The following is a 25349-nucleotide window of genomic DNA, read 5'->3' on the forward strand; positions in this document are numbered from 1 at the left end:
GAAGGAAAGAAATTATAAAGATCAGATCAGAAATAAATGAAAAAGAAATGAAGAAAATAATAGCAAAGATCAATAAAACTAAAAGTTGGTTCTTTGAGAAGATAAACAGAATCTATAAACCAACCATTAGCCAGACTCATCAAGAAAAAAAGGGAGGAGACTCAAATCAAGAGAATTAGAAAGGAAAAAGGAGAAGTAACAACTGACACTGCAGAAATACAAAGGATTACAAGAGATTACAGCAAGCAACTATATGCCAATAAAATGGACAACCTGGAAGAAATGGACAAATTCTTAGAAAAGCACAACCTTCTGAGACTGACTCAGGAAAAGACAGAAAATATAAACAGACCAATCACAAGCACTGAAATTGAAACTGTGATTAAAAATCTTCCAACAAACAAAAGCCCAGGACCAGATGGCTTCACAGGCGAATTCTATCAAACATTTAGAGAAGAGCTAACACCTGTCCTCACACTCTTCCAAAATATAGCAGAGGGAGGAACACTCCCAAACTCATTCTATGAGGCCACCGTCACCCTGATACCAAAACCAGACAAAGATATCACAAAAAAAACTACAGGCCAATATCTCTGATGAACATAAACGCAAAAATCCTCAACAAAATACAAACAGAATCCAACAGCACATTAAAAGGATCATACACCATGATCAAGTGGGGTTTATCCCTGGAATACAAGGATTCTTCAATATACGCAGATCAATTAATGTGATACACCTTATTAACAAATTGAAGGAGAAAAACCATATGATCATCTCAATAGATGCAGAAAAAGCTTTTGACAAAATTCAGTGCCCATTTATGATAAAAACTCTCCAGAAAGTAGGCATAGAGGGAAACTACCTAAACATAATAAAGGCCATATATGACAAACCCACAGCAAACATCATTCTCAGTGATGAAAAACAAAGCGTTTCCTCTAAGATTAGGAACAAGACAAGGATGTCCACTCTCACCACTATTATTCAACATAGTTTTGGAAGTCCTAGCCATGGCAATCAGAGAAGAAAAAGAAATAAAAGGAATAGAAGCTGGTAAAGAAGAAGTAAAACTGTCACTGTTTGCGGATGACATGATACTATACATAGAGAATCCTAAAGATGCCACCAGAAAACTACTAGAGCTAATCAATGAATTTGGTAAAGTAGCAGGATACAAAATTAATGCACAGAAATCTCTTGAATTCCTATACACTAATGATGAAAAATCTGAAAGAGAAATTAAGGAAACACTCCCATTTACCATTGCAACAAAAAGAATAAAATACCTAGGAATAAACCTACCTAAGGAGACAAAAGACCTGTATGCAGAAAACTATAAGACACTGATGAAAGAAATTAAAGATGATACAAACAGATGGAGAGATATACCATGTTCTTGGATTGGAAGAATCAACATTGTGAAAATGAGTATACTACCCAAAGCAATCTACAGATTCAGTGCAATCCCTATCACACTACACTGGCGTTTTTCACAGAACTAGAACAAAAAATTTCACAATTTGTATGCAAACACAAAAGACCCTGAATAGCCAAAGCAATCTTGAGAAAGAAAAATGGAGCTGGAGGAATCAAGCTCCTGGACTTCAGACTATATTACAAAGCTACAGTCATCAAGGCAGTATGGTACTGGCACAAAAACAGAAATATAGATCAATGGAACAGGATAGAAAGCCCAGAGATAAACCCATGCACATATGGTCACCTTATCTTTGCTAAAGGAGGCAAGAATATACAATGGAGAAAAGACAGCCTCTCCAATGAGTGATGCTGGGAAAACTGGACAGCTACATGTAAAAGAATGAAATTAGAACACTTCCTAACACCATACACAAAAATGAACTCAAAATGGATTATAGACCTAAATGTAAGGCCAGACACTATAAAGCTCTTAACAGGAAAACATAGGCAGAACACTGTATGACATAAATCACAGCAAGATCCTTTTTGACCCACCTACTAGAGAAATGGAAATAAAGACAAAAATAAACAAATGGGCCCTAATGAAGCTTAAAAGCTTTTGCACAGCAAAGGAAACCGTAAACAAGATGAAAAGACAACCCTCAGAATGGGAGAAAATATTTGCAAACGAAGCAACTGACAAAGGATTAATCTCCAAAATATACAAGCAGGTCATGCAGCTCAATATTAAAAAAATAAACAAACCAATCCAAAAATGGGCAGAAGACCTAAATAGACATTTCTCCAAAGAAGATATACTGATTGCCAACAAACACATGAAAGGATGCTCAACATCACTAATCATTAGAGAAATGCAAATCAAAAGTACAATGAGGTATCACCTCACACTGGTCAGAATGGCCATCATCAAAAAAATCTACAAACAATAAATGCTGGAGAGGGTGTAGAGAAAAGGGAACCCTCTTGCACTGTTGGTGGGAATGTAAATTGATACAGCCACTGTGGAGAACAGTGTGGAAGTTCCTTTAAAAACTTTAAAAATAGAACTACCATATGACCCAGCAATCCCACTACTGGGCATATACCCTGAGAAAACCATAATTCAAAAAGAGTCATGTACCACAATGTTCATTGCAGCACTATTTACAATAGCCAGGACATGGAAGCAACCTAAGTGTCCATCGACAGATGAATGGATAAAGATGTGGCACATATATACAATGGAATATTACTCAGCCATAAAAGGAAATGAAATTGAGTTATTTGTAGTGAGGTGGATGGACCTAGAGTCTGTCATGCAGAGTGAAGTAAGTCAGAAAGAGGAAAACAAATACCATATGCTAACACATATGTATGGAACCTTAAAAAAAAAATGGTTCTGATGAACCTAGGGGCAGGACAGGAATAAAGATAGAGACGTAGAGAATGGACTTGAGGACACGGGGAGGGGGAAGGGTAAGCTGGGATGAAGTGAGAGAGTGGTATGGACATATATACACTACCAAATGTAAAATAGATAGCTAGTGGGGAGCAGCTGCATAGCACAGGGAGATCAGCTTGGTGCTTTGCGACCACCTAGAGGGGTGGGTAGGTAGGGTGGGAGGGAGACACAAGAGGGAAGAGATATGGGGATATATATGCATATAACTGATTCACTTTGTTGTACAGCAGAAACTACCATTGTAAAGCAGTTTTACTCCAATAAAGATGTTTAAAAAAAAAAAAAAAAAAAGCATCTCCCAGGGACTTCCCTGGCCGTCCAGTGGTTAAGACTTCACCTTCCAGTGCAGGGGCTGCTGGTTCAATCCCTGGTCGGAGAGCTAAGATCCTACATTCCTCGCAGCCAAAAAAACCAAAGCATAAAACAGAATCAGTATTGTAACACATTCAATAAAGACGTTAAAAATAGTCCACACCAAAAAAATCTTAGAAAAAAAAAAAGCATCTCCCAAAGACCTGGGGGCCAGTGATCTCCTGAACTTGCGCAGTGTGTTTGGAGCAAAGGGATCCCAGCACAGCATTTGTGAGTCACGCTTCACAAGTCAACGTGGCTCAGCTTGGGGTCTGTGTACACCCTGTGTCGGTGGTGCAGTGGCAGGGCAGCCGGGTGAGCCGCGTGCATCACGGAGATGAAGCGAGTGGGACGGGAGCTTTCCCTTAAAGACCAGTCATTGTGTCGTTGTGTCCGTAGTCAGAGCGGCATCTGTATGGTTGAAAATAGAGCCGGGGTGCATCACTCTCAGTCCCTGGTACAGGGTGTTTTCTCTCTGTGTGAAGGGAAAAAGGAAGCATAGAATTCAGGATAATGACTCTCAGATCAACTCAAAGGGAAGAGAATAATTGATCTGTGCTCTCAGCCTGGAATTCTGAGGCCTGCCTGCCACTGCTCTGTTTTCTGCCTGGAGTAGCATCTCCTCATCCAAGATCATTAGGGAATTCTTACCCGCCTCCCTGCCCCACCATGGAAGGAGTGAAAATTTAAAATATAGAAACATATCCTTTTCAGTATAAATCATTTTTAAAAATTTTAATCTACCTAATTTTAAAAAATCTATTCTCTCTAGTTTAAATAATACTGCAGATTTAGCATTTTCTTGATGATTGGGCTGTGGACTGTTTTGCTTCTCATTGACTTTAGACTCTTGTAATTGAGTAACTTTTTGATCTTCCTCCATGATCTGAGAGCATTCCTATCCTTTTGTTTTCAGAAGTAATCACAGAAATCCATTATGTCCAGTTGTAGTCACAGGTGATTTTTGAACACTTGGAATGTGGCTAGTGTGAGCACGAAACTGAATTTGTAGTCTTATTTAATTTTAATTAATATAGGTTTATTATGTTAATTTTGTAACAGTTCGTAAAAACGAAGCAGTATAAAATATTTTGCCATTAAACATAACTTTATTGCTTTGGTAAGACTACATTTCACTTTGTTAAAAATTTAGTAGCTAACTTGTGACGTGCTCTAAGTGTAAAATCAACACTGGATTTTGAAGACGTGGTATGGGAAAAAGTATAAAATATCTCATTAATATTTTTATATTGATTACATGTTGAAGTGCTGATATTTTGGACATATTGGGTTAAATCAAATATATTGTTAAAATTAATTTATCTTGTTCCTTTTTACTTTTTTTTTTTTTTTTTAATAAAGCCACTACAAAATTTAAAATTATCTATGAAGCTCTAGTTGTATTTCTATGACAGGTTTCTCAACTTTGGCACTGCTGCCATTAGAGGCTGGGTAACTTTTTGTTGTGGAGACCTGTCTTGTTTCCTGTGGGATGTTTAGCAACATCCCTGGCCCAGCTCATGGAGACCAACTTCCCACCCAGTGCAGGAATGCCTTTCTGGGCCGTGACTGAAAGGGATCCTCCAGCATCTGTTTGAAACACTTCCTTGTTGAGACTCTCTTGTCTCCCCTATTTGGAATTAATTATAAGACAGGTTATACTTTATGGTAGCTGTTATGTTAGCTTTATGTTATATTTATATTAAGTTTATGTTAGCTTTACGTTAGGTGTCCTGTAACTTCCACCAAGAGTCCTAGTCCTAATGTCTTCAGTAGCACAAGATAAACCATATTCTTTATGAAAGCGATAATGTATACCAAAAGGCCTTATACATTCCAAAGCTCATTCAACAAATACTTAAACTCCTCCCCTGTGTTAGGCTTGTCCTGGGCAATGAGGTACAGCAGTAGATGAAACGCGAGTCCTCCGGAAGCTTATGTACTATATTTGGGGGACGTAGTCAGCAGATACTCAGGGCTGCCCTGCAGTGCGTCACGTGATGATCAGTGCTGTGGAGAAAGGCGAAGCAGGCAGAGGGGTGCAGGGACTGCGGTGGGGCTGTGGGTGTGCGGATGCCTTTACTCCTGCCCCCCTGGCCCCGTCCTCTAAACGCCCTGACACCTCCGTCACGCCCCCTGTTCCCAGACCTCCAGTTTCTTCTGTTTCTTCTAGACCACACGTTTCCTTCAGCCATTGCTTATAAGAGCTGTTCTCCAGACACCTTTGCCTGGCCTCTCGTGAGTCCTCCTTTTCAAAGTGGCACATGGGTCTGAATCCCAGCTGTGGTCTGACCTTTGCAGAGCTGCCCTTGGGAATGTTCTGGCTCTGTTCTTTTGGCAGCCTCCTCATGCTATCGATTTAGATGCAGCCAGCAGCCCTGTGGTCGTTTACTTGGGCCCCGGCTCCTGCGTGGCCGTGTGGGCTGCTGTTCTCTCGCTGCTTCTCGTCAGTGTGTTACGCACCATGTGGTCCGAAGGAGGGTTTGCATTTGGCTCTGCGTGTCCTACGCAAGAAGACAGCACGGGCTCCGTGATGGCCCTTTCCCTTCACCTCTGCTTTCTGGTTGTGTTCCAGAATAGATAACTCAGGTTGCAGATTATCTGGCCTCATTAATGAGTAATTACATTTTCATAGAACACCACGAAGCGTTATGTGCACAAAAATGAGTACAGGCTATTTCTGGGTGGGATTCTTGGCTGGCAACCTTGTGATGCTTTCTAAATTGAGAATAAAAATAAAGCTTGGATGTCTCTTCTGCTTTCTTGCTTCCAAAATATTTCTTGTTTTTCTGCTATTCTTGCCTTTAATCAGAATAGTAATGTATACATATGCATTTAATGTAAGCATCTGTTGGGGGGAATTAGAGCCCCTTATTCAGTCTTCACAAAACTTATTTTGGACTCATAACTTCCTAGATAATATGTTACATTTCTGACTGACTTTATAATAGACAAGAGATGAAAAATTTAGTTGATATGCATCTCTGAAACTATATTCTACATGTAAATGGTAGGTAATGGCAAGGGTTCTGTCCCTGGATTCAGTTGTTCATGTCACTGAGATTGATAGTCTTGGATTGTAGAGAATGTGATTTAAATACCATCTGTGGCCACTTATCCAGCAGATTGGGTAGATGACGAATCTACCAAATGAGCAGTGAGTGTCCCTAAGAAAAGGAAAAATCAGAAAGATTTTACCACAGAGGATCTTAAAATATTATTTATTTAAAAACTTAAAATTTGATTAACTCCTGTAATTCAAATTAATCAGTTTATAGAATAGAGATTCTTTAGAAGATAAAAATTTTAATTTAACGTTTTCTTTAATATTTTAGGTACATGGGTATATTTCAAACAGCACCTGGATAACCAGCATCCCTGGCCAGAACCTAAGATAATGAGAAAGAAGGCATTATTATAACGGTGTTTCAGGAAGTTGTTCAGGCACCTCCCGCTCCTGCCCCTGGTGGTGCTGAGGCCTCAGGGTGCCTGAGCTCAGTGTGCTTGCTCCTCTGAGCCACAGACCCTTTGCCACCGACAGCCACCCTTCTCTTGGCTGTTTCCTTACCCCTGCAGAGGCTTTGGAAACGCTCCTTCTGTAGAGGTTAATTTGCAAAGGGTTTTCCAGTCCATCCAGAGTTGCTGAGTTTGGTCCAATATCAGCATCTTTGGGAAAGTACTGATACGATACAATTAATTTCTTAAAAACCTGAAGCTAGGTTCTGTAATGACATTTTTTGTTCCCATTATTTAACAGCTACTAGAGTAATTTATTGAGTATCAGAGTATGATAGGTCTGTCTTGGACCAAACAGCAGGTCAGATACACCAGCACATGAAAGGACAGTGTACTTCTGAGGTGGTTTAAGCAGCTGGACACCAACACAGGAGGATTAGGAGGATTCGGATCAGCACGATTCCGAAGACGTGGGGCCAGTTGATCTGCTGTGGAACTTTTCAGGGCCCAAAATAGCAGTGAATAGGGATACAAGCCCAGATGGACCCTATTTTATCCTGTCTGTGCACATTTTTTCCAATTTTATTGAGAAATAATTGATACACATCACTAAGCTTAAGGTGCACAGCACCATGGTTTGAGTTATATGTATATTACATTTCACAATATTGTGACATGATCACCACGGTAGGTTTAGTTAACATCCATCAGCTTATATAGATAAAATAAAAAGGAAAAATTTTTTTCCCCTGTTGATGAGAACTCTTAGGACCTACTTTCTTAACGACTACGGTGTATCTTACGTCTTACAGTGTTGACTATAGTCATGTTGTACATCACATCCCTAGTACTTATTTATCTGATAATCGGAAGTTTGTACCTTTTGACCACCTTCGTCTAATTCCCTTTCTCTTCAGCCCCACCTCTGGCAACCACAAATCTGATCTTTTCTCTTTGAGTTTGATGTTGGTTTTTTGTTGTTGTTGGATTCCACATGTGAGATCATATAGTATTTGTCTTTCTCTGTCTGACTTATTTCAGTTAATATAATGCCTTCAAGGTCCATCAGTTTTGTTGCAAATGGTAGGTTTTCCTCATTTTTTATGGCTGAATAATATTCCGTGTGTGTGTGTGTGTGTGTGTGTGTGTGTGTGTGTGTGTGTGTGTGTGAGAGAGACAGAGAGAGAGACACATACCACATTTTCTTAAATGATTGATATCATACCACCATGTCTTGGCTATTGTAAATAATGCTGCTGTGAACATGGGGGTGCAGACATCTTTTCAAGTTAGTATTTTCATTTCCTTTTAATATATTCCCAGAAGTGGAATTGCCGGATCATATGGGAGTTCAATTTAAATTTTTTGAGGACCGTCCATACTGTTTTCTGTAGTGGCTGTACCAGCTTACAATCCCACCAACAGTGCACAACCTTCCCTTTTCTCCACATTCACGCCAGCATTTGTAATCCCTTGTCTTTCTGGCTATTCAAACAAGTGTGAGGTGATATCTCATTGCAGTTTTAATTTGCATTTCCCTAATGACTGGTGATATTGAGCATCTTTTCATGTACCTGTTGGCCATATGTACATGTTGCGCGTTTTTATGGTGTCTCTATACATGTATGCCTGTGGCTCTCAGATTATTGACAGTAGCTTTTTTCCTAATGCCAGTGGTATTAAAATTAAGTCTTTATTTTTGTTTTCTTTTTTTCAGAACAAGCTTGCCCTCCCCTATGTTTTCCAGAAATGACTTCAGCATCTGGAGCATCCTCAGAAAATGTATTGGAATGGTAAATTAACTATCAATTCTATAATATTAAGCTGAGAGGTGTTTCATGCATATCCTTTAGAAGGGAATCCTAATGTTGGCATAAAAGTGATGCACAACAATGTTTATGAAAACTTTTGAGAATCAGAAATTAGGAAAAGTCTTATATTAGGTTTTCCTCACAGAATTTGAACCACTTTTTATGCCATTTAATGTGACTTTAATGTGACTTTTCATTGTAAGAAAGTAGAAAAAGAAAATGCTCCACATTTGTATTTCCCTATAGAGTTACCCAGAAAGGCTCAAAAAGAACAGTCCCCACAGTATAGAATATAATTTCACTTACGCTTCTGTGCACAGAGCAGGTTTTTGTACCTTGTAAGTGTGGTGTATGTTAGATATTTGGTACCTTGTAAGTGTGGTGTATGTTAGATATTTGGAATGTGTCCCAGCTTAGTTATCTGTGCAGGTGGATCTGATTTTGCGGGGGAGGGTGACGGATGGCAAAATTTACTATTACATAAATCCTTAGATTCCCTTTAAAATGGTAGTCCACGTTACCACCCTGACGACAGTCAGGCTAGGATTCTGAGTAAAGTTCTCTTAATTCTTCTAGCATGACCTTTGACCAACTAGAATGATGAAAATTTTAAAACATGTGAGTCCTGAACTGCTAAAGAATCTGCCTGGAGATTATGTTTCTTAATTTTGCAATTTAATGTGCAGCCTGAGTACTCTAAGAACTTGCCTTGTACTGGGAAGTATAGTCACTTTCTGAACATTTTCATTCTGATACCTGAAATCCTTCTGGCTGCTGCTGTGCACACGTTGGCATTTTTCAAATGCCCCTCTTCTCTACATGGGGTAATGTCATCTGAGACTTCCTAAATGTAATTTCCAAGGAGCTAATTCCAGAAACATTTATTTTAAACAAATATTTTCTGATCATACTGCATGGAGAGAAGGATCTGTAGCTGGATAATGGGCTTTATCCCAGCCTTGCCGCCTCCTGTCTGTGAGACACTAGGCCAGTTGCCTTGCTTCCCTGAGTAAAGTTAGGAGAGTAATTTGTGCCTTATAGCTGTATTGAGAGATAAATAAGATAATTTATATAAAATTGCCAGGACAGACCCTGGTTTAGCTTAATGCTCAACATTATTATCAACAGTTAATCACACTTGAGAATCAGAATACCTGGGCTCTAATTCCATTTTGATTATATTAAGTTGCATCAGGACAAACCAGATGTATCTAGACAAATGTATATATTCTTAAATAAAATAACTATACATATTAGTCTCTTAAGAACTGAAATTTTCAGGACAAAAAATTATATCCTACAGAGTTAATATTTTTCAAGCCCTTAGTAAACATATTTATCATTGAGATCCAGTATGTAAACATGTACATATGCATGTGTGTTTAAAATGAAAACCGGTTCCGCAAAAGAATACTCATCCTTACAATAAATGATATTTTCTGTTATATTAGATTAATGCTGATTCCAGCTCATTAAATTGATTTTGTAACCTGCTAATGAATGAAACCCACAGTTACTGTAGAATTGGTACCACATTTGTCTAAGGCTGTTGAGTCAACAGAATGGGTATGAAAACTGCAGATGTGGTTTAGTCTTTTTGGCAATCGTGGAAAGTACAGCTTTCTGTATTTCTCTTGCTTGAGTCTGTCACCTACTATCTCCTGTCTCACTGGGTGTCGGATTTAGTGGTATTGTCATGAGTTTGTTCAGGCTAGTGACTGATAATCGTCTAGTTTATGTCTAAAGCAAGCGTTCTGTCTAAATGGAAACTATCCATTCTTTTAAAAGACGGGAAATAATGTCATGCTTCTGCCTGTCGTACTTCGACAGATGCCCTATTTCTCTAGAAGGATGGTTTTACTTTTATTTTTAGGTGTGGAACTGTTTGTGCAAATAGACAGGCTGAATCATAAACAAAATAAAGCAAATAAAAGCAGAACTGTTTGGGTTGAAAGGGCACCGTGGAATGTTTTGAAACTTGTATCTATAGAACTTTCTGAATAAATCACAGAGAAAGAGCTGCAGGGGAGGTAATGTTTTGGGAAAGTATTTTCTGCTGAGGTTTTATAAGAGACTAACATTCTAGATGAATAATTATTAATGTTTATTAATGTGATTGAAAGGCAGTTATCTGACATTTGGAAGTTATTGTTCTCGGGGCTCCATGTCTCCCCTCTCATGGGCAGCGGAATCAGTCCAAGGGGGTGAGTGTTGAGCACAATAGAGATTTAAAGTGCAGTGTATCTTGAGAGAGAAATGCAAATAACATCACCAGAATAAAAATTTTTAAATAATTTTTGGTATCGACCCCTCTTATATCTGCCTCCTCCTACCCCCAACTGCGAGGAAAATAGCTAAAAAATTAGAGGATATTAGTATCCATAGATTTTATTAATTTCAGAGTGAAGTTAACTTCAAAGTGAAGGCATTTTTTTAACCCCCCCATTGCACTTTCATGATTCTATTACACTTAATAATCCAAATACTTCACTCCAGGGCCTTTCTGTGTGGGTATATCTCAGTTACAGAAGCCATGGACATACCCTTCAGCTGGCTTTTCCCATAGCTTCACATTCCCAGTTTCTTAATTTTATAATAATAAGTCTTAAAAGTAGCAGAGGAAATCTGACATTAAACCGTAGCTTTTCATGATGTCTCTGTCGACTTGAGGAGCATATGAGATCAGAGTGGGGAGTGTGGGCATCCTGCTGGAAACCTCCCAGTTCTACACTCACCTGGGGTCTGGTGCCAACTTTTTCAGAAATCAGTGCCCCTCATTTATGATGATACAGTTTTATGGCATAGTATCATTAATCCCTTAAGACACGGCTCTTAAGAACACATGATAGGTGCTTACCTGCCATGTATGGTCGAGGTATAACTTCATCTTTCTCAGGTAGGAAAGTCAGTGTCTTCAGGCATTTGTCATCCTGGGCCTCGGTGCCCTGCAGCACCTTCTCCAGCCGGGCTCACCTTGCTCCATCCTCCACTGCCACATACATACACATTTGACTTGCTTTTTTTCTAAAATGAATATAGAGACTTAGATTTCCAAAACTAATGGCACCCTTTTTTCTCCCAGTCTGTTTTGGACAGGATTATGTTACCAAATGTTGGGTTATACTACATGAAATGAATACATAACTGGAATTAAATCCTAAATCTCTCTGTGATTGAAGCATTTAGCAAACAGATTCCCATCTCAGAATTAATACTTGATGTTGGTTAGTAGTTTGAATTCTTTGTTCCTTATTTCCTTACTCCCATTGTCCTTTTGTTAAAGGACTCTAATCTCATAATCCCATTGTCTTCTGTTTCCCCTGTTTTCTTTCTCCTCTTCTCTCCCATCCCTTTAGGATTTGTCAGCAGGACACACCCAGAGGCTAGGTCATGGGTGTCCATACTTAGTGACTTTGGAAACCAGGGCCAGCACCAGGGTGAGGCAAGCAAGGCGTCCAGGCACAAATTTTGAGTAGGCGCCTGCACCTGAGACCACGTCTGCTAAATGTCTTGGAGCCGTAGAATATTAGTGTTAGATTATTATAAGAGGGTGAAGAAGGTCTGTTATATTTTAAATACCGAGTTATTAAAGTGAAAATGTTGTATCATTCAGAAAGGTATCCAGTGCAACCAAATTCCATAGAGACTTGAATATAAGAGTTGAAAACGTTATAGTTCTAGTTTGCTCCTTTAACTCCTATTTCCATTCCATATTTACTATAGAATATTACCCTAACCTAATTTTTTTCATCTTTGAAGGTATTTTGATTACCATATCGTACTTCACTATCACAAGAATACATATTTAAATTAAAATTTAAAAATTTATATTTTATGGCCATAAGACTTTAGTACTAAAAGTTTTAAGTTATTCTTACATGAGTGATCAAAATAACTAACATTACAAAATTTATGAGAGTATAACATAAAAGCTAAAATGTTATTCATAAAAAGGATTTTTTCACTTTGGCTGAGATATCTGAGAATGAATATCACACATTGCTAGAATGAGGCAGGATTTTCAGTAACAGTTCTTTTTTTTTTAATAGATTCAAGGATTAAGAAGCCTTGCTCATATTAATAGACAGATGGGAAGTAGGAGTTCTGTGTTTTTTTTAGTATCTAGCAATGTCATTCAGTTCTTTGACCTTTTCCTGACTATATGTCAAAAATCGGATGGTAATATATTATCCATCAAAAATAATTTTTTATGATCCATAAATTGGCAACTCAGTAGGACTTCCTTCAGTGTTATTGGAAACATTTGAAAACTCTAACTTGCAGGAGGTCTTGTTACCTTCCTTTGGAGTCATGGGCATCTGGGTCTCTGGGAAATGGAGTGGAGAAGCTTTACCAGGGCTCTCAACTTCGGTTTCTGTAACTGTGTCCTCTCACTCAGATATACCTTGCAATATTGAGAAGGGGGGGGTTGGGAAAACTGAAATATTTTCCCTGAAACGCACCTTGCCAATATAATCTTTTTTCATGAAATGCTTCTTATCTTATCATGCACTTTAAATGTTTTCCCTCAAAACCTCAGATTCATCGCATCCCCTTGATGCAGAATGTCTGCCGTGTGACCTCACAACCAGACGCATCCCGGGTCAGCTCACTGTCAGGGCTGTGATGTTATTTTTGGGCTCAGATAAACACGTTGGTATATGTCACTGTGACAACTGTCCCATTCTTGAATTCTAAATATAAGCCAGATACAGCTCTAGATAAGATTTGGAGCTTTGCCCAAACTGGTACATTATAAATACTGACTTAAGAGACAGGAGGCAGAAGAAGCAAAGTAGTTAAACAAAATTTGTCATCTCTACCACCTCACTCTATAATGATCTGAAATCAGAATATCCCAACAGGGGAGAGGTGACTGGAAGAGCTTCCGATGTCAGGTCTCTGCCTTAACGAAAACAGGAAAGTCGGGGAGCCGTCCTGCAGAGCAACAGTGCCTTGATTTAAGAGGCTTCCTTGTACCAGTACTGTATTTCTAAACCTCCCTTCACTCGGTGCCCTGAAGGTTTTTACACATCAGAGCAAGACTGCTGTACTAGAATTCAGGATGGTGTAAGGGGTGTCTCCCCCCCACCCCAAGTAAAAGAAGGGCGATTTTAAAAGAAGACGTGGGAAAACAGCAACAGCGTGACGTCCGACGCAGGTGCGTTCTTGGCCTGTCGGTTCTTAGGCAGGAGTGCGTGTGAAGGCTGAGCACCTGCAGATCGGTTCCCCTAAAGCATCCATCCCTGCCCACAGTCACGGGGTACCCTGAGTGACTACAGTGTGGAGACCGTGGACCTGGTCCAGGCTTCCAGCCAGCGCCTTAGTTGTCCTGCCACATTCCCACCTAGTGGTTGTCCTTCGAGAGGACTCACACGGCCTCCCAACTCTGAAAAAATTCAGCTCCGAGACAGGAAGACTAGGAAAGGAATATCTGTTTGTCTTTTCCCTCAAAGCTTTTCTTGTCTTTTTCTCCCTGTTTTTACCACTGGTTGCACCCAGTTGCCCACAGTGTGGTTCATTCGGTTCACATGCAGACACCCCTTTCCTGTGCATAGTTCCTTTGCTTCTGGGTGTTGTGTTCTCTGGGGCTGGTCTGTGAGAGCCGAGGAACAGTGGTGTAACCAACAGCAAAAGGCGTCAGAGCAGCAGGCTTGTTCAGACTGCTCGACCAGAGTGGTCCCCAAGGGGGCTGACTTGCAAGGTCTTGGTGTGACTGCTTTGGGCATGATCAGTGTATTCAGATGGCAAGAACCTCTCATGCGATGGTAAACTAATAGATGATAGACATCTTGTGGGGAGGGAAGGGACTGAGTAGCCCAAGATGGGAAAGAGACCTCTGGCCCTCCAAGGCCCTTACATGGAAGAAGGGTAATAAAGTTTTACATCTTTGGGGCTGTTGTGGAGGGAGGATCCAGTGCCACGCTGGTGTCACAGAAGGCACACCCAAGGCACTGAGCCAAGGCTGCTGCCAGCGCCTGCCCATCAGTGAAGAGCCTAGAAGCCCACTTAGTGCTTGGGCCGCACACCCGGGTGAGGACCCTGCCCACCGGCAGACTTAGCTTAAGACCGACGCCGAGCTGCTCTCTCCAACCCAGGTCTTAAGTATTTGCTCAGTTGGGCGTTACACATATAAGGTATTTTCCACTTCAGTGGGGATCAGACTCGGCCTTGTTTGTTCATATAGTGCTCGAGTGACAAAGCAGCCTTCTCTTTGTTTTCTTCTCAGTTTGTCAGCTGATGAGCAACTGCAATTAAGAGTTTCTTCAGTTTCATCATTAGTTGCTATTAATTTGTATGGATACATTTAAACTTTGCTTTTAGCTGGGTCGCAAGATAGAATTGCCTGGCATAAATATTTAATTCTTCCAGCTGACTGAAGCTCTCAGTGATAAAAGTATTCTAGCTCATGTTTCTTCCTGAAACTTGACCTTCATAATAACGCATTGTTGCTTTTCCTATTATTGGAATACATGCAGTACTAAGTAGTTGTATACAGTATCTAACGAATCCAATACCAAACCTCATTGTATTGTAAGTAAAAAACGGTGTCTCTGTGAATTTCCAAGAGGGAATGAAATATAGTTTGTATCACCGAGTTTTTTCATTACATATCCAGGGAACTGTAGATTTTAACAATTAAAATATCAATAATTGTACAGACTAACAGAGGCAAAAAATTGCAAGTCCACTGCTGTATTTTAAATAGCATGTTAGACTTCTTCTGTGCAGTCAAGGTGATTTTTATGGCCATCTGGATCTATGTGTATATGTTCCCTCAGGCCTTTTTCTGTCCCTTCCCCTCTGTGTCTATTACCTGGGCCACAAATGTGCCTTTTCATTTCCTTGAATGCTTACATTCTGAGTTACTAAAAGAAGCAGGAAGGTGTTTAAATTATTCTAGATTATAAAATTGGATTTAAAGACCCTTTCAGAATTTTGGGAGCTTTTCAAATGATTAAAAAATAGTCTGGGGACTTCCCTGGTGGTCCAGTGGTTAAGAATCTGCCTGCCAATGCAGGGGACACAGGTTCGAGCCCTGGTCCAGGAAGATACCGCATGCCACGGAGCAACTAAGCCTGTGCGCCACAACTACTGAGCCTGCGCTCTACAGCCTGCGAGCCACAACTACTGAGCCCACGTGCCGCAACTACTGAAGCTCGTGTGCCTAGAGCCCGTGCTCCGCAACAAGAGAAGCCACCACAGTGAAAAGCCCCCGCACCTCAACAAAGAGTAGTCCCCACTCGCCGCAACTAGAGAAAGCCTGTGTGCAGTAACGAAGACCCAATGCAGCCAAAAATAAATTAATTAAATAAATAGATCTTTAAAAAAAAAAAATTAAAAAAAAAAAAATAGTCTGCCCATTGAATAGGTGATAAAACCATGTCCTCTGTACCTTGGTTTCCAGAGTTGACAAACCACTATTTCATTGACTTGCTGACTCATATGAAGTCAAGCCAACTGGTGGTGAGCAGCCAGTGGCTAGTGGACAACGTGACTGTCCCATTCTTGCTCGCATATTTTCTCAGGGAGATTATGTGAGAGTATGGCAACGTATACAGCGTCGCTATAGAGATGAAAGATAAGTCCCTAGGCCTGGATTCCCATTTGAGCCGCCGTAATGACAGAAGCGACAAACGCCTTGTCACCCCCCAGCATGTCTCTTATTCCCTCAGTGAGTGTTTAATAGTCAGTCTAGTACTTTTTAGGGAAAAAAGTTCAGAATCAAACTTAGGTAAAGTTCTTCATTCCTTTAATGAATAAATCCTTTAAATTCCTTTAAAATAAATCTCACCCTGCTGTTGTGCATGACAAGGCGAAATGTAGAAAACAAGAGAGCAGAGCCAGAAATGGCATCATTTACGTCACATTCTGTCACGGGCCAGGGCTCATGTCGCCACCCTGGTGTCATCTTGGCGATTGGACGGGACAGCCAGCCAGCAGCGAGAGCCTCAGCAGCGGGGACTACGCGATGCCTTCTGGCTGGGGCTCCGGGGGGAACAGGTGTCCTTCCCTCACTTCTTCACCTTTTAAGGTTGGAACTCAAGCCACGCTGCCATCTGAGTGCCTTCTCTGCAGCTCGGCTGCCCAGGCGACAGGATGAGGTATCCCAGCCTTCAAAGCCGCCTTGCCTCTACACGGCCTTGGAGGACTTGGCAATCTTGAATGTACTATTAATAGTAATGATCATAGCTAACATTTATTGCTCACTTAACGTATGCCTGTTCTGAGTGTTTTGTGTGAACTGATTAATCCTGACAGGCCCTGTGAGGTACATAATGAAGCCCCCACTTGGCGGAGAGGTGAGGGGCTTATAGCGATGCAGGCATCAGGTAGCAAGGGGCGTGTGCTCTCAGAGCCCATTCTTTTATTTTTCAATTGTGGTAAAACACAGAACACAGTATTTACCATTTTAACCATTTTTAAGCGTGCAGTTCAGTGGCGTTTGTACATTCACATTATGCTGCCGTTACCACCCATGTAACTCTTTTCATCTCGTGGAACTGACGTTCTGCGCCCCTTAAACAACAGCTCCCCACCTCCCTACCCCCCAGCCCTGGCAGCCACCGTTGTGCCTTCTGTTCAGAAGGCACTCCTTTAACGCTCTACTGTCTCTGGAACCCAGGACTGGACTAACCTGAGTCTGTTTTGTTGTTCTCTTTTCCCGTCGTGCTTTTCTCTTGTCTCTTTTATGATGAGCATAGTGTCAGCGTGTACGTTGTAAGGCGTCCGCTTTCTGCGGTGCGGGGTTGTCAGCTTTCCCATCCCTTCCTTTTGCCAGGCTGAAAGTGTTACATTACCTGGACTACTAACGCCTGCAGTCAACCACTGTTAACTTTTTGGTGCTACTACCTTCTAATATTTGTCTATAAAACATGTATTTTACAAAATTAAAATATTTTTGAACATGTTGCTTTGTAACCTACTTTTTTACTCATTTTGCTATGTGAACTATGTGCATCATTAAACAAGAGGGTTCTGACTTCAGGGAGTTTGTATTCCAGTGAAAGAGTCAGGAGAGTCTAGTGCACTGTGATAAATGCCCAAATAGGATTAAACTCAGGGGGCAGTGGAAACATAAAGGAGCACATAGGGCAGGGGTGCCTGCAATGTGCTCTGCTCTCCCTGAGGTGATGAGGATGCAGGCGGAGTATAAGATATTATCCCTCCCCTCAGGAATTGTATTACTGTGTAGTTAGCAAGATAAGCTGGTTAGTACTCCTGACATAGCAGCAGGCTGTATAATCTGTGATCAGATGCTAAATTGTGCGATACAGATTCTGGTGCTCCAGGAGCTGGAAGAGGCGAGAAATCAATGAGTACTGGAATAGTCGAGGAGGAGAGACTTGAACTCTCTTGAAATCCTAGTGGAGAGGGGATACAAGAGTTAAGGGAAGAGAGTAGGGCATTCCAGGTCAGAATTGGCTATAATGAGACTTTTAATCCAGTGTCTAAAACAGTGCCTGGCACCTAGTAGGTGCTAAATTAAAATTTTTTTAAAAGCTATTTTGAAACAGTTTTATTTCTATATGCATATTCTGTATAGCCAAGTTGCTTTAGAGAGACAATCTTGGTGGATTATTTTTTTGAGATATAATTGACAAATATTTAAAGTCTACGTCAAGATGATTGGATATATGTATACATTGTGAAAGGATTCCCCCCATCAAGTTAATTAACACATCCAGCACCTCACATATGTATCCTTTTTTTGGTGAGAACATTTAAGTTCTACTCGCTTAACAAATTTCATCTATACAAAACAGTGTTATCAATTGTAGTCATGTCACCATGTTATACAGTAGGTCGTCAGACCTTATTCATATTATAACTGAAAGTGTATACCCTGTTACCAACTTCTCCCTATTTTCCCCACCCTGAAGCCCCTGGCAGCGACTTTCTACTGTATTTTTATTGGTTCAACTTTTTTTTTTTTTTTTGAAGGTTCGCATATGTGTGATACCATACCATGCAGTGTTTGTCTATCTGGTTTATTTCACTTAGCGTAAGGCCCTCCACGTTCATCCATGTTGCCACAAATGGCCTTCTTTTGTAAGGCCAAGAAATATCGTGTGTGTGTGTATGTATATATTTGTGTGCGTGTGTATATATATACACACGTAGACATATGCATGCACACACACCCACATTTTCTTGATCCATTCATCCACTGACAGACACTTAGATTGTTTCCATTGTATATTCTCAGCTCCTTTAGCAAAAATTAATTGACCATAAATGCATGGATTTATTTCTGGGCTCTCTATTCTATTCCATTCATCTGCCTGTCTATTTCTATGCCAATTCTGTACTGTTTTGATTACTATATCTTTGTAATACAGTTTGAAATCTGGGAGCATGATACCTGCTGCTTTGTTCTTCTTTCTCAAGATTGCATTGGCTATTCATGATCTTTTGTGGTTCCATACAAATTTCAGGATTGTTTTTTCTATATCTGTGAAAAATGCCATTGGAATTTTGATAAGGATTGCATTGAATCTTTAGATCACTTTGGGTAGTTTGGACATTTTAACAACTTTTGTAATCCATGAGTGCAGAGTATCTGTCTATTTATTCGTGTCTTCTGCAATTTCTTTCATTAATGTCTTACAATTTTCAGTGTATAGCTCTTTCACCTCCTTGGTTAATTTTATTCCTAACTATTTTATTCTTTTTGATGATAATTGGAAATGGGATTGTTTTCCTAATTTTTCTTTCTGATAGTTTGTTGTTGGTGAATTGAAACACAACTGATGTTTGTATGTTGATTTTGTACCGTGCACCTTTACTGAATGCATGTATTAGTTCTAATTGTGTTTTGGTGGAGTCTTTAGGATTTTCTACATATAACATCATGGCATCTGCAAATAGAGATAATCTTACTTCTTCCTTCTTGATTTGGACGCCTTTTATTTCTTTTTCTTGCATGATTACGCTGGCTAGAACTTCAGTACTATGTTGAATAAAAGTGGTGAGAGTGGGCATCCTTGTCTTATTTCTGATCTTATAGGAAGAGTGTTCAGCTTTTCACCACTGAGTATGATGTTAGCTGTGGGCTTGTCATATATGGCCTTTATTATGTTGAGGTATGCTTCCTCTATACCCACTTTGTTGAGAGTTATTATCATGAAAGGAGGTTGAATTTTGTCAAATGCTTTTTCTGCATCTATTGAGATTATTCATCGTTTTATTAATGTCATATATCACATTTATTGATTGGCTTGTATTGAACCATCCTACTTACCTGGAGTAAAACCCACTTGATCATGGTGTATGACCCTTGAAATGTATTGTTGAGTTCAGTTTGCTAATATTTTCTTGACTTTTGCATCTGTGTTCATCAGGGATATTAGCCTATAATTTTCTTTTCTTTGTCTGGTTTTGTCTTTGGTTTTGGTGTCAGGATAATGCTGACCTTGTAAAATGCGTTTGGAAGTGTTCCCTCCTCTTCTGTTTTTTTGAATAGTTTGAGAAGGATCAGTATTCATGCTTCTTTAAATGTCTGGCAGAATTCACAAGTAAAGATATCTGCTCTTGGATTTTTGTTTGTTGGCAGGTGTTTGATTACTGCTTCAATCTCCTTACTAGGAATTGATCAGTTCAGATTTTCTATTTCTTCATGATTCAATTTTGGTAGGTTATATGTTTCTAGGAATTTATCCATTTCTTCTAGATTGTCCATTTGTTAGCATATAATTGTTCACAGCATTCTGATGATCCTTTGTGCATCAGTTGTAGTATCTTCTCTGTCATTTATAATTTTACTTATTTGAGTCCTCTCTCTCTTTTTCTTGGTGAGTATAGTTAAAGATTTGTCTATTTTATCTTTCTTTTTTTTAAAAAAACAGCTCTTAGTTGCATTTATCTTTTTAGTCTCTGTTTCATTTCTTTCCACTCTGATCTTTGTTACCCTTCCTTTACTAATTTTGGACTTCTTCTAGTTCCTTGAGGTATAAAGTTAGGCTGTTTGAGATCTTGTTTCTTAGTGTGTTTATTGCCATGAATTTCTTTCTTAGAGCTGTTTTTGCTGCATCCTGTAAGTTTTGTATGTTGTATTTCCATTTTCATTTGTCTCAAGATATTTTTTGATTTCTTCTTTGACCTATTGGTTGTTTAGTAGCATGTTTACTTTTCGCGTATTTGTGAATTTCCCAGTTTTCTTTTTGTAGTTTATTTCTAATTGTATACCATTGTGGTTAGAAAAGATGCTTGATATGATTTCAGTATTTTTAAATTTATTGTCTTGTTTTGTGGCCTAATATTTAGTCTATCCTGGAGAGTGTTCCATATACACTTGAGAAGAATTGTGTATTCTGTTATTGCACGGAATGTTCTGTATATGTCTCTTAGGTCTGTTGGTCTAACATGTTGTTTAAACCCATTGTTTCCTTACTAAGATTTTCTGTCTGGATGTCTGTCCCTTGTTGAAAGTAGAGAATTGAAATTCCCTGCTTTTCTTGTATTGCTGTCTATTTCTCTTTTAAGATCTGTTAATATTTGCTTTTAGGTGTCCCTATTTTGGGTGCATAAATATTTATAATTGTTATATCGTCTTGATGAATTGACCCCTTTACATTATATTATGACCTTCTTTGTGTCTTGTTACATTCTTTGGCTTAAAATCTGTTTTGTCTAATAGAAGTATAACTACCCCTGCTTTCTTTTTGTTTCCATTTGCATGGAATATCTTTTTCTGTCCTCTCACTTTCTATCTGTGTGTGTCCTTAGAGCTGCAGTGAATTTCTTGTAGTCAGCATAGTTGGGTCTTGGTGTTTTCTGTTTTTTCATTCAGCCACTCTATGTCTTTTGGTTGGATAATTTAGTGCATTTGCATTCAAAGTAATTACTGATAGATGTGGTTTCACTATTGCTCTTTTGTTCATTGTTTTCTGGCTGTTTTTTTTGTAATTCCTTTGTTCCTTTCCTCTTCCTCTCTTCCTTTGTGAATTTGATGATTTTCTGTAGTTGGTATACTTAAATTCCTTTTTCTTTATCTTTTGTGTATCTACTATAGGTTTTTTGCTTTGTAGTTACCATGAGGTTTATGTAAAACATCTTATAGTTTTAACAGTCTATTTTAAGCTGATAACAAATTAACATCAAACACATACAAAAGCTCTACATTTGTACACTCCCTGCCATTTTATGTTTTTGGTGTCACAATTTACATCTTTTTACATTGTGTATCCATTAGCAAATTATCATAGTTATAGTTACTTTTAATACTTATGTCTTTTAATCTTCGTTCTAGAGTTATACATGAACTACTCAGCACCATTACAACATTTGACTATTTTTGAATTAAATAGTTGTGTAAAGAAAGTGAACATGATTGAATGAACAGATTGGAAGTAATGCCCTTCCCTTTGATGTTAAAAGAAAATCTGACTTCCCAGAAGCATTGGTAGGAGTACAAATTGATAAAGGGTTGAAGGGTTGAAGGCATTCAGCTTGGTAGTAACTGTAAAAATTTTCAATGAGCACACACCTTTGACCCAGAAATCCCACTTAACAGAAATTTACTTTAAAACCATATTTGTTCATGTTCTAAAGGATAAGGCTAAATAGTTTATGGTATATCTGTAGATAGACTTTAAAAAAAAATTTTAACAAATACCTATAGCATTTACTAATGTGCCCAGAACTGGTCTAAGTGTTTTGCAAATATTAGTCTTATAACAATGCTTTGTAGTAATTATGTTACATACACTGTTATATTAGTGCCATGTTATTGATAAGGAAACTGGCAGAGTTTAACTTGGCCAGAGTCACACATCTAGTAAATGAGAAAGCCTGCAGAGGAACTCAGTCTGATTCTGACATCTTACCACTGCGCAGTGCAGCGATTACAAAGAACTTGATGGACTCGGTGGTGTAATGTACATGTATGTAAGACCTCTGAACACAGGAACAGCAAAAAAAGGCAAGTGATGAGCCAATACATAGAGCAGATCCCATGCATTAAAAAAATCCAATAAGATATATGTGTGTACACACATGTGTGTGTAAATACCCAGCATTGTATCCCAAACTGTTTGGAGGTGCTTTGCCTCTGAGGAGAGGAGCATTTTCATGTCTTTACTTCCATGACTGAAAATTACATATTCCTCTATTAGTTTTTGTGGTTTTTTTTTTAAGAAAAAACTCATGAAGGTATTTTTAAGTAGAAGAAAGAGAGTCTAAGATATCTCAGTTAAGAAAAGCCTTGGCAGTCGCAGCTTTCTTGACTTGGCCCCAGCAGTGAATTTTTGCATTTACTGAGATCTCAGGGTGTATACAGTAAAGCCTTCTTTTCTTCATCTCCTTATACAGTCCAGTTCTCCTTTGTCTTCCCAGTGAGGCAGCAATAAACCTACCATTTCTTTTCATTACATTGAGCTGCTACATGTCTGTCTGTGGTCTGCAGTACTTTATGGTAATGAATCAGCTTTTTTTAAATGCATTCCGATAGTAGTTTTGTGACGGTTACTTTATTTTTAATTGTGCATATCTGTAAGAATGTGGATGTTTAGAGGGGGAAAGTCAGAGCCGAGACAGGTGGCATTCAACCTCGATGGCACCTTGGGATTGTTCACGTGATCATGACTTTAGTCAGCAGGCTTCATGAAAGATGTGATTCTCACGGGAAAGGTAAATAATAGTAGGTGGAAGGTTGGAAAGATCATCAGACTACTCCAGAGAAAACCAAGATAAGTTTGTTACCTAATGAATTTGTTAAAGATCTCATGGTGCGACTGTTTGCTGGCAGGATATGGTAAGCAGAGTTGAAAGGTTGCAATTCAGGTCAGAGGACCCCTGCCCAATCATTAAATTATTTTTGGAAGTCTACTGTGATTGTGTCATTCTAGCAGATAGAATTTAAAACCTATCCTGTGAAATACACAATAGCCTTCTAGTACCCCAGTTCACAATGTATAATGGATCAGTGTTCTCAGAAAACCTCAATGTTGTCAGTCAAAAACAGTCTGAAATTCCTTTGAAAAATTATCCACAAAAATGGTATATGTGGTTGCTCCTTAGCCCACTATGAAGATTTTTGGTCTTTGTGTCCCCATGACCTTTATATGCCATTTCCTAATTCTGATCTGAGGCAGACTTATTAATAGTCATCATCTCACTGCTCACCAGTAGATTGCAAGCTCCTCGAAGCCAAGGAGAATGTTTGGGTAGTCTTTGTATTTCCTTCAAGGCCTAGAACAATATACTCCACATCGTTAGATGCTCTGGGAAGATTTATGAAATTGAACTGATACTAATTAAATTTGCTGTTTTCTGTGACTTCCTTTCCCGGAACATGTTATGTAGAGACAGCAGCATGTAAGTTTGCTGTGTATGTTGGACATCACAGTTGCCATTTTCTTGTTAAATAGGAACTCTCCAAGATCACCATGCCAGTTATATTTAACGAGCCTTTGAGCTTCCTCCAGCGACTCACTGAATATATGGAGCATACGTACCTCATCCACAAGGCCAGTTCATTTGCTGATCCTGTGGAAAGGATGCAGGTATGTGTCAAGCAAGCACTGGGAAAGGTTTAAGTCTTAGGAAGTCTTCTCTGCCACCTTCTCCCCTCCCCCCGCCCCAAGCACATATACACAGAATTCATGTTAAGTCCAGTGTGAGGTTAGCAAACGTTATTATTACATAGTCAGCATGTTTGGAGAGTCGTCTGTGTTCCTTCCCCGCCACCCTCTAGTCAGAGAGCCACCATAGTGGAAGGACCAACGAGAATGGCAGGAGAAGCAGAACGTGGTCCAAAACCAAACCTGGATGTTGGTGAGCTGTTTCTGAGTCTTTGTTTTAGAAGGTAGCATTGTGTTAGGGTAAAAACATTCAACCTTTCTTTCAGACTTTCTCAGTGTTTCCGAGAGGGAATAGATAAACACATACACAGATAAATATGTGTATTTATGCTTATGTTTGTATATAAATATACATGTACTACTATAGGTTAAAACAAAGGACAGCAAGGAATTGCTCTTTTTTATTTTCCTCTGAAGAGAAGGCGTTCATGTGATGTATATGGATTGACTAGACACAGGGAGAGTATAGTAGATACATTCTTCTCCTTCCAGCAAGGCAATAGCATTCTAAATGGAGTCTTTCTGTGCTTTCATTTATATATATTAGCTTTTCCCAACCTCATTGGACTTGATACCAACTTGTTTAGTTTTATCTCTTCACCCCATCCTAAAAGTGATGTACTTTTTAGAAATTTTAAAGGAATTAAGAGTAATTTAGGACTTGAGAGGTTTTTAAAAGTCCTTGAGAGAATTTGTAGCACTGTCAGGGTGTTATAAAACCCACAGTTGGGATGATCTATAGGAAGAGTCTCAGTAATTTTCATTCTGAATATCCACGTTTGCTTATTAGTTTGCTTATTAAGCCATGTTAAAAATACAAAGTAATTAAACTCCTCAAAATCATTTTGTAAATTACTATTTTCAGCAGAATTTCAGTTCCTGAAAGAATGAGGAGCCAGCAAGGCTATTTTTAACTTCTCCTAATGCTCTGTCCCACAGTGTGTAGCTGCATTTGCTGTATCTGCTGTTGCTTCTCAGTGGGAACGTACTGGAAAGCCTTTCAACCCACTTCTGGGAGAGACTTATGAATTAGTTCGGTAAGATCTTTCACACTATTCCAGGTGGATAGTTGAATTTGCATGATTTATATAGCTCTTCAAATGAAAATGTATATTTTTTGAGCATTTACCAACATTTTGTATGACTGAAGAAAGTTAACAATTTTGTTTGTTTCTATGATATTTATTATTTTAGAAATTATGTCAAAAATATGAAACATACATAAAATGAACCATTACAAGGATTTCAGTATTCCTGATCTTG

General features: G+C 39.1%; 1 protein-coding gene and 1 long non-coding RNA gene across 8 annotated transcripts in view; one reads left to right on the plus strand and one right to left on the minus strand.

Annotated features, from left to right (window-relative positions):
• Positions 1-25349, plus strand: part of OSBPL1A (oxysterol binding protein like 1A) — a 215755-nt gene that overhangs the window by 173178 nt on the left and 17228 nt on the right. For all 7 annotated transcript variants that reach the window (XM_082417820.1, XM_082417822.1, XM_082417821.1 and 4 more), the window contains 3 exons: positions 8409-8484; positions 23874-24008; positions 25026-25123. In XM_082417820.1, the coding sequence (XP_082273946.1) occupies positions 8409-8484; positions 23874-24008; positions 25026-25123 (309 nt within the window). The remainder of the gene's footprint in view (positions 1-8408; positions 8485-23873; positions 24009-25025; positions 25124-25349) is intronic.
• Positions 3082-14624, minus strand: LOC309639930. Its single transcript, XR_014251927.1, has 2 exons — positions 11360-14624; positions 3082-3710 (listed from the first exon to the last, which is right to left on the minus strand). It is a non-coding gene; the product is annotated as an uncharacterized lncRNA (long non-coding RNA).

This window comes from Balaenoptera physalus (genome assembly GCF_965194825.1).
Source record: "Balaenoptera physalus genome assembly, chromosome: 12".
NCBI classification, from domain to species: Eukaryota; Metazoa; Chordata; class Mammalia; order Artiodactyla; family Balaenopteridae; genus Balaenoptera; species Balaenoptera physalus.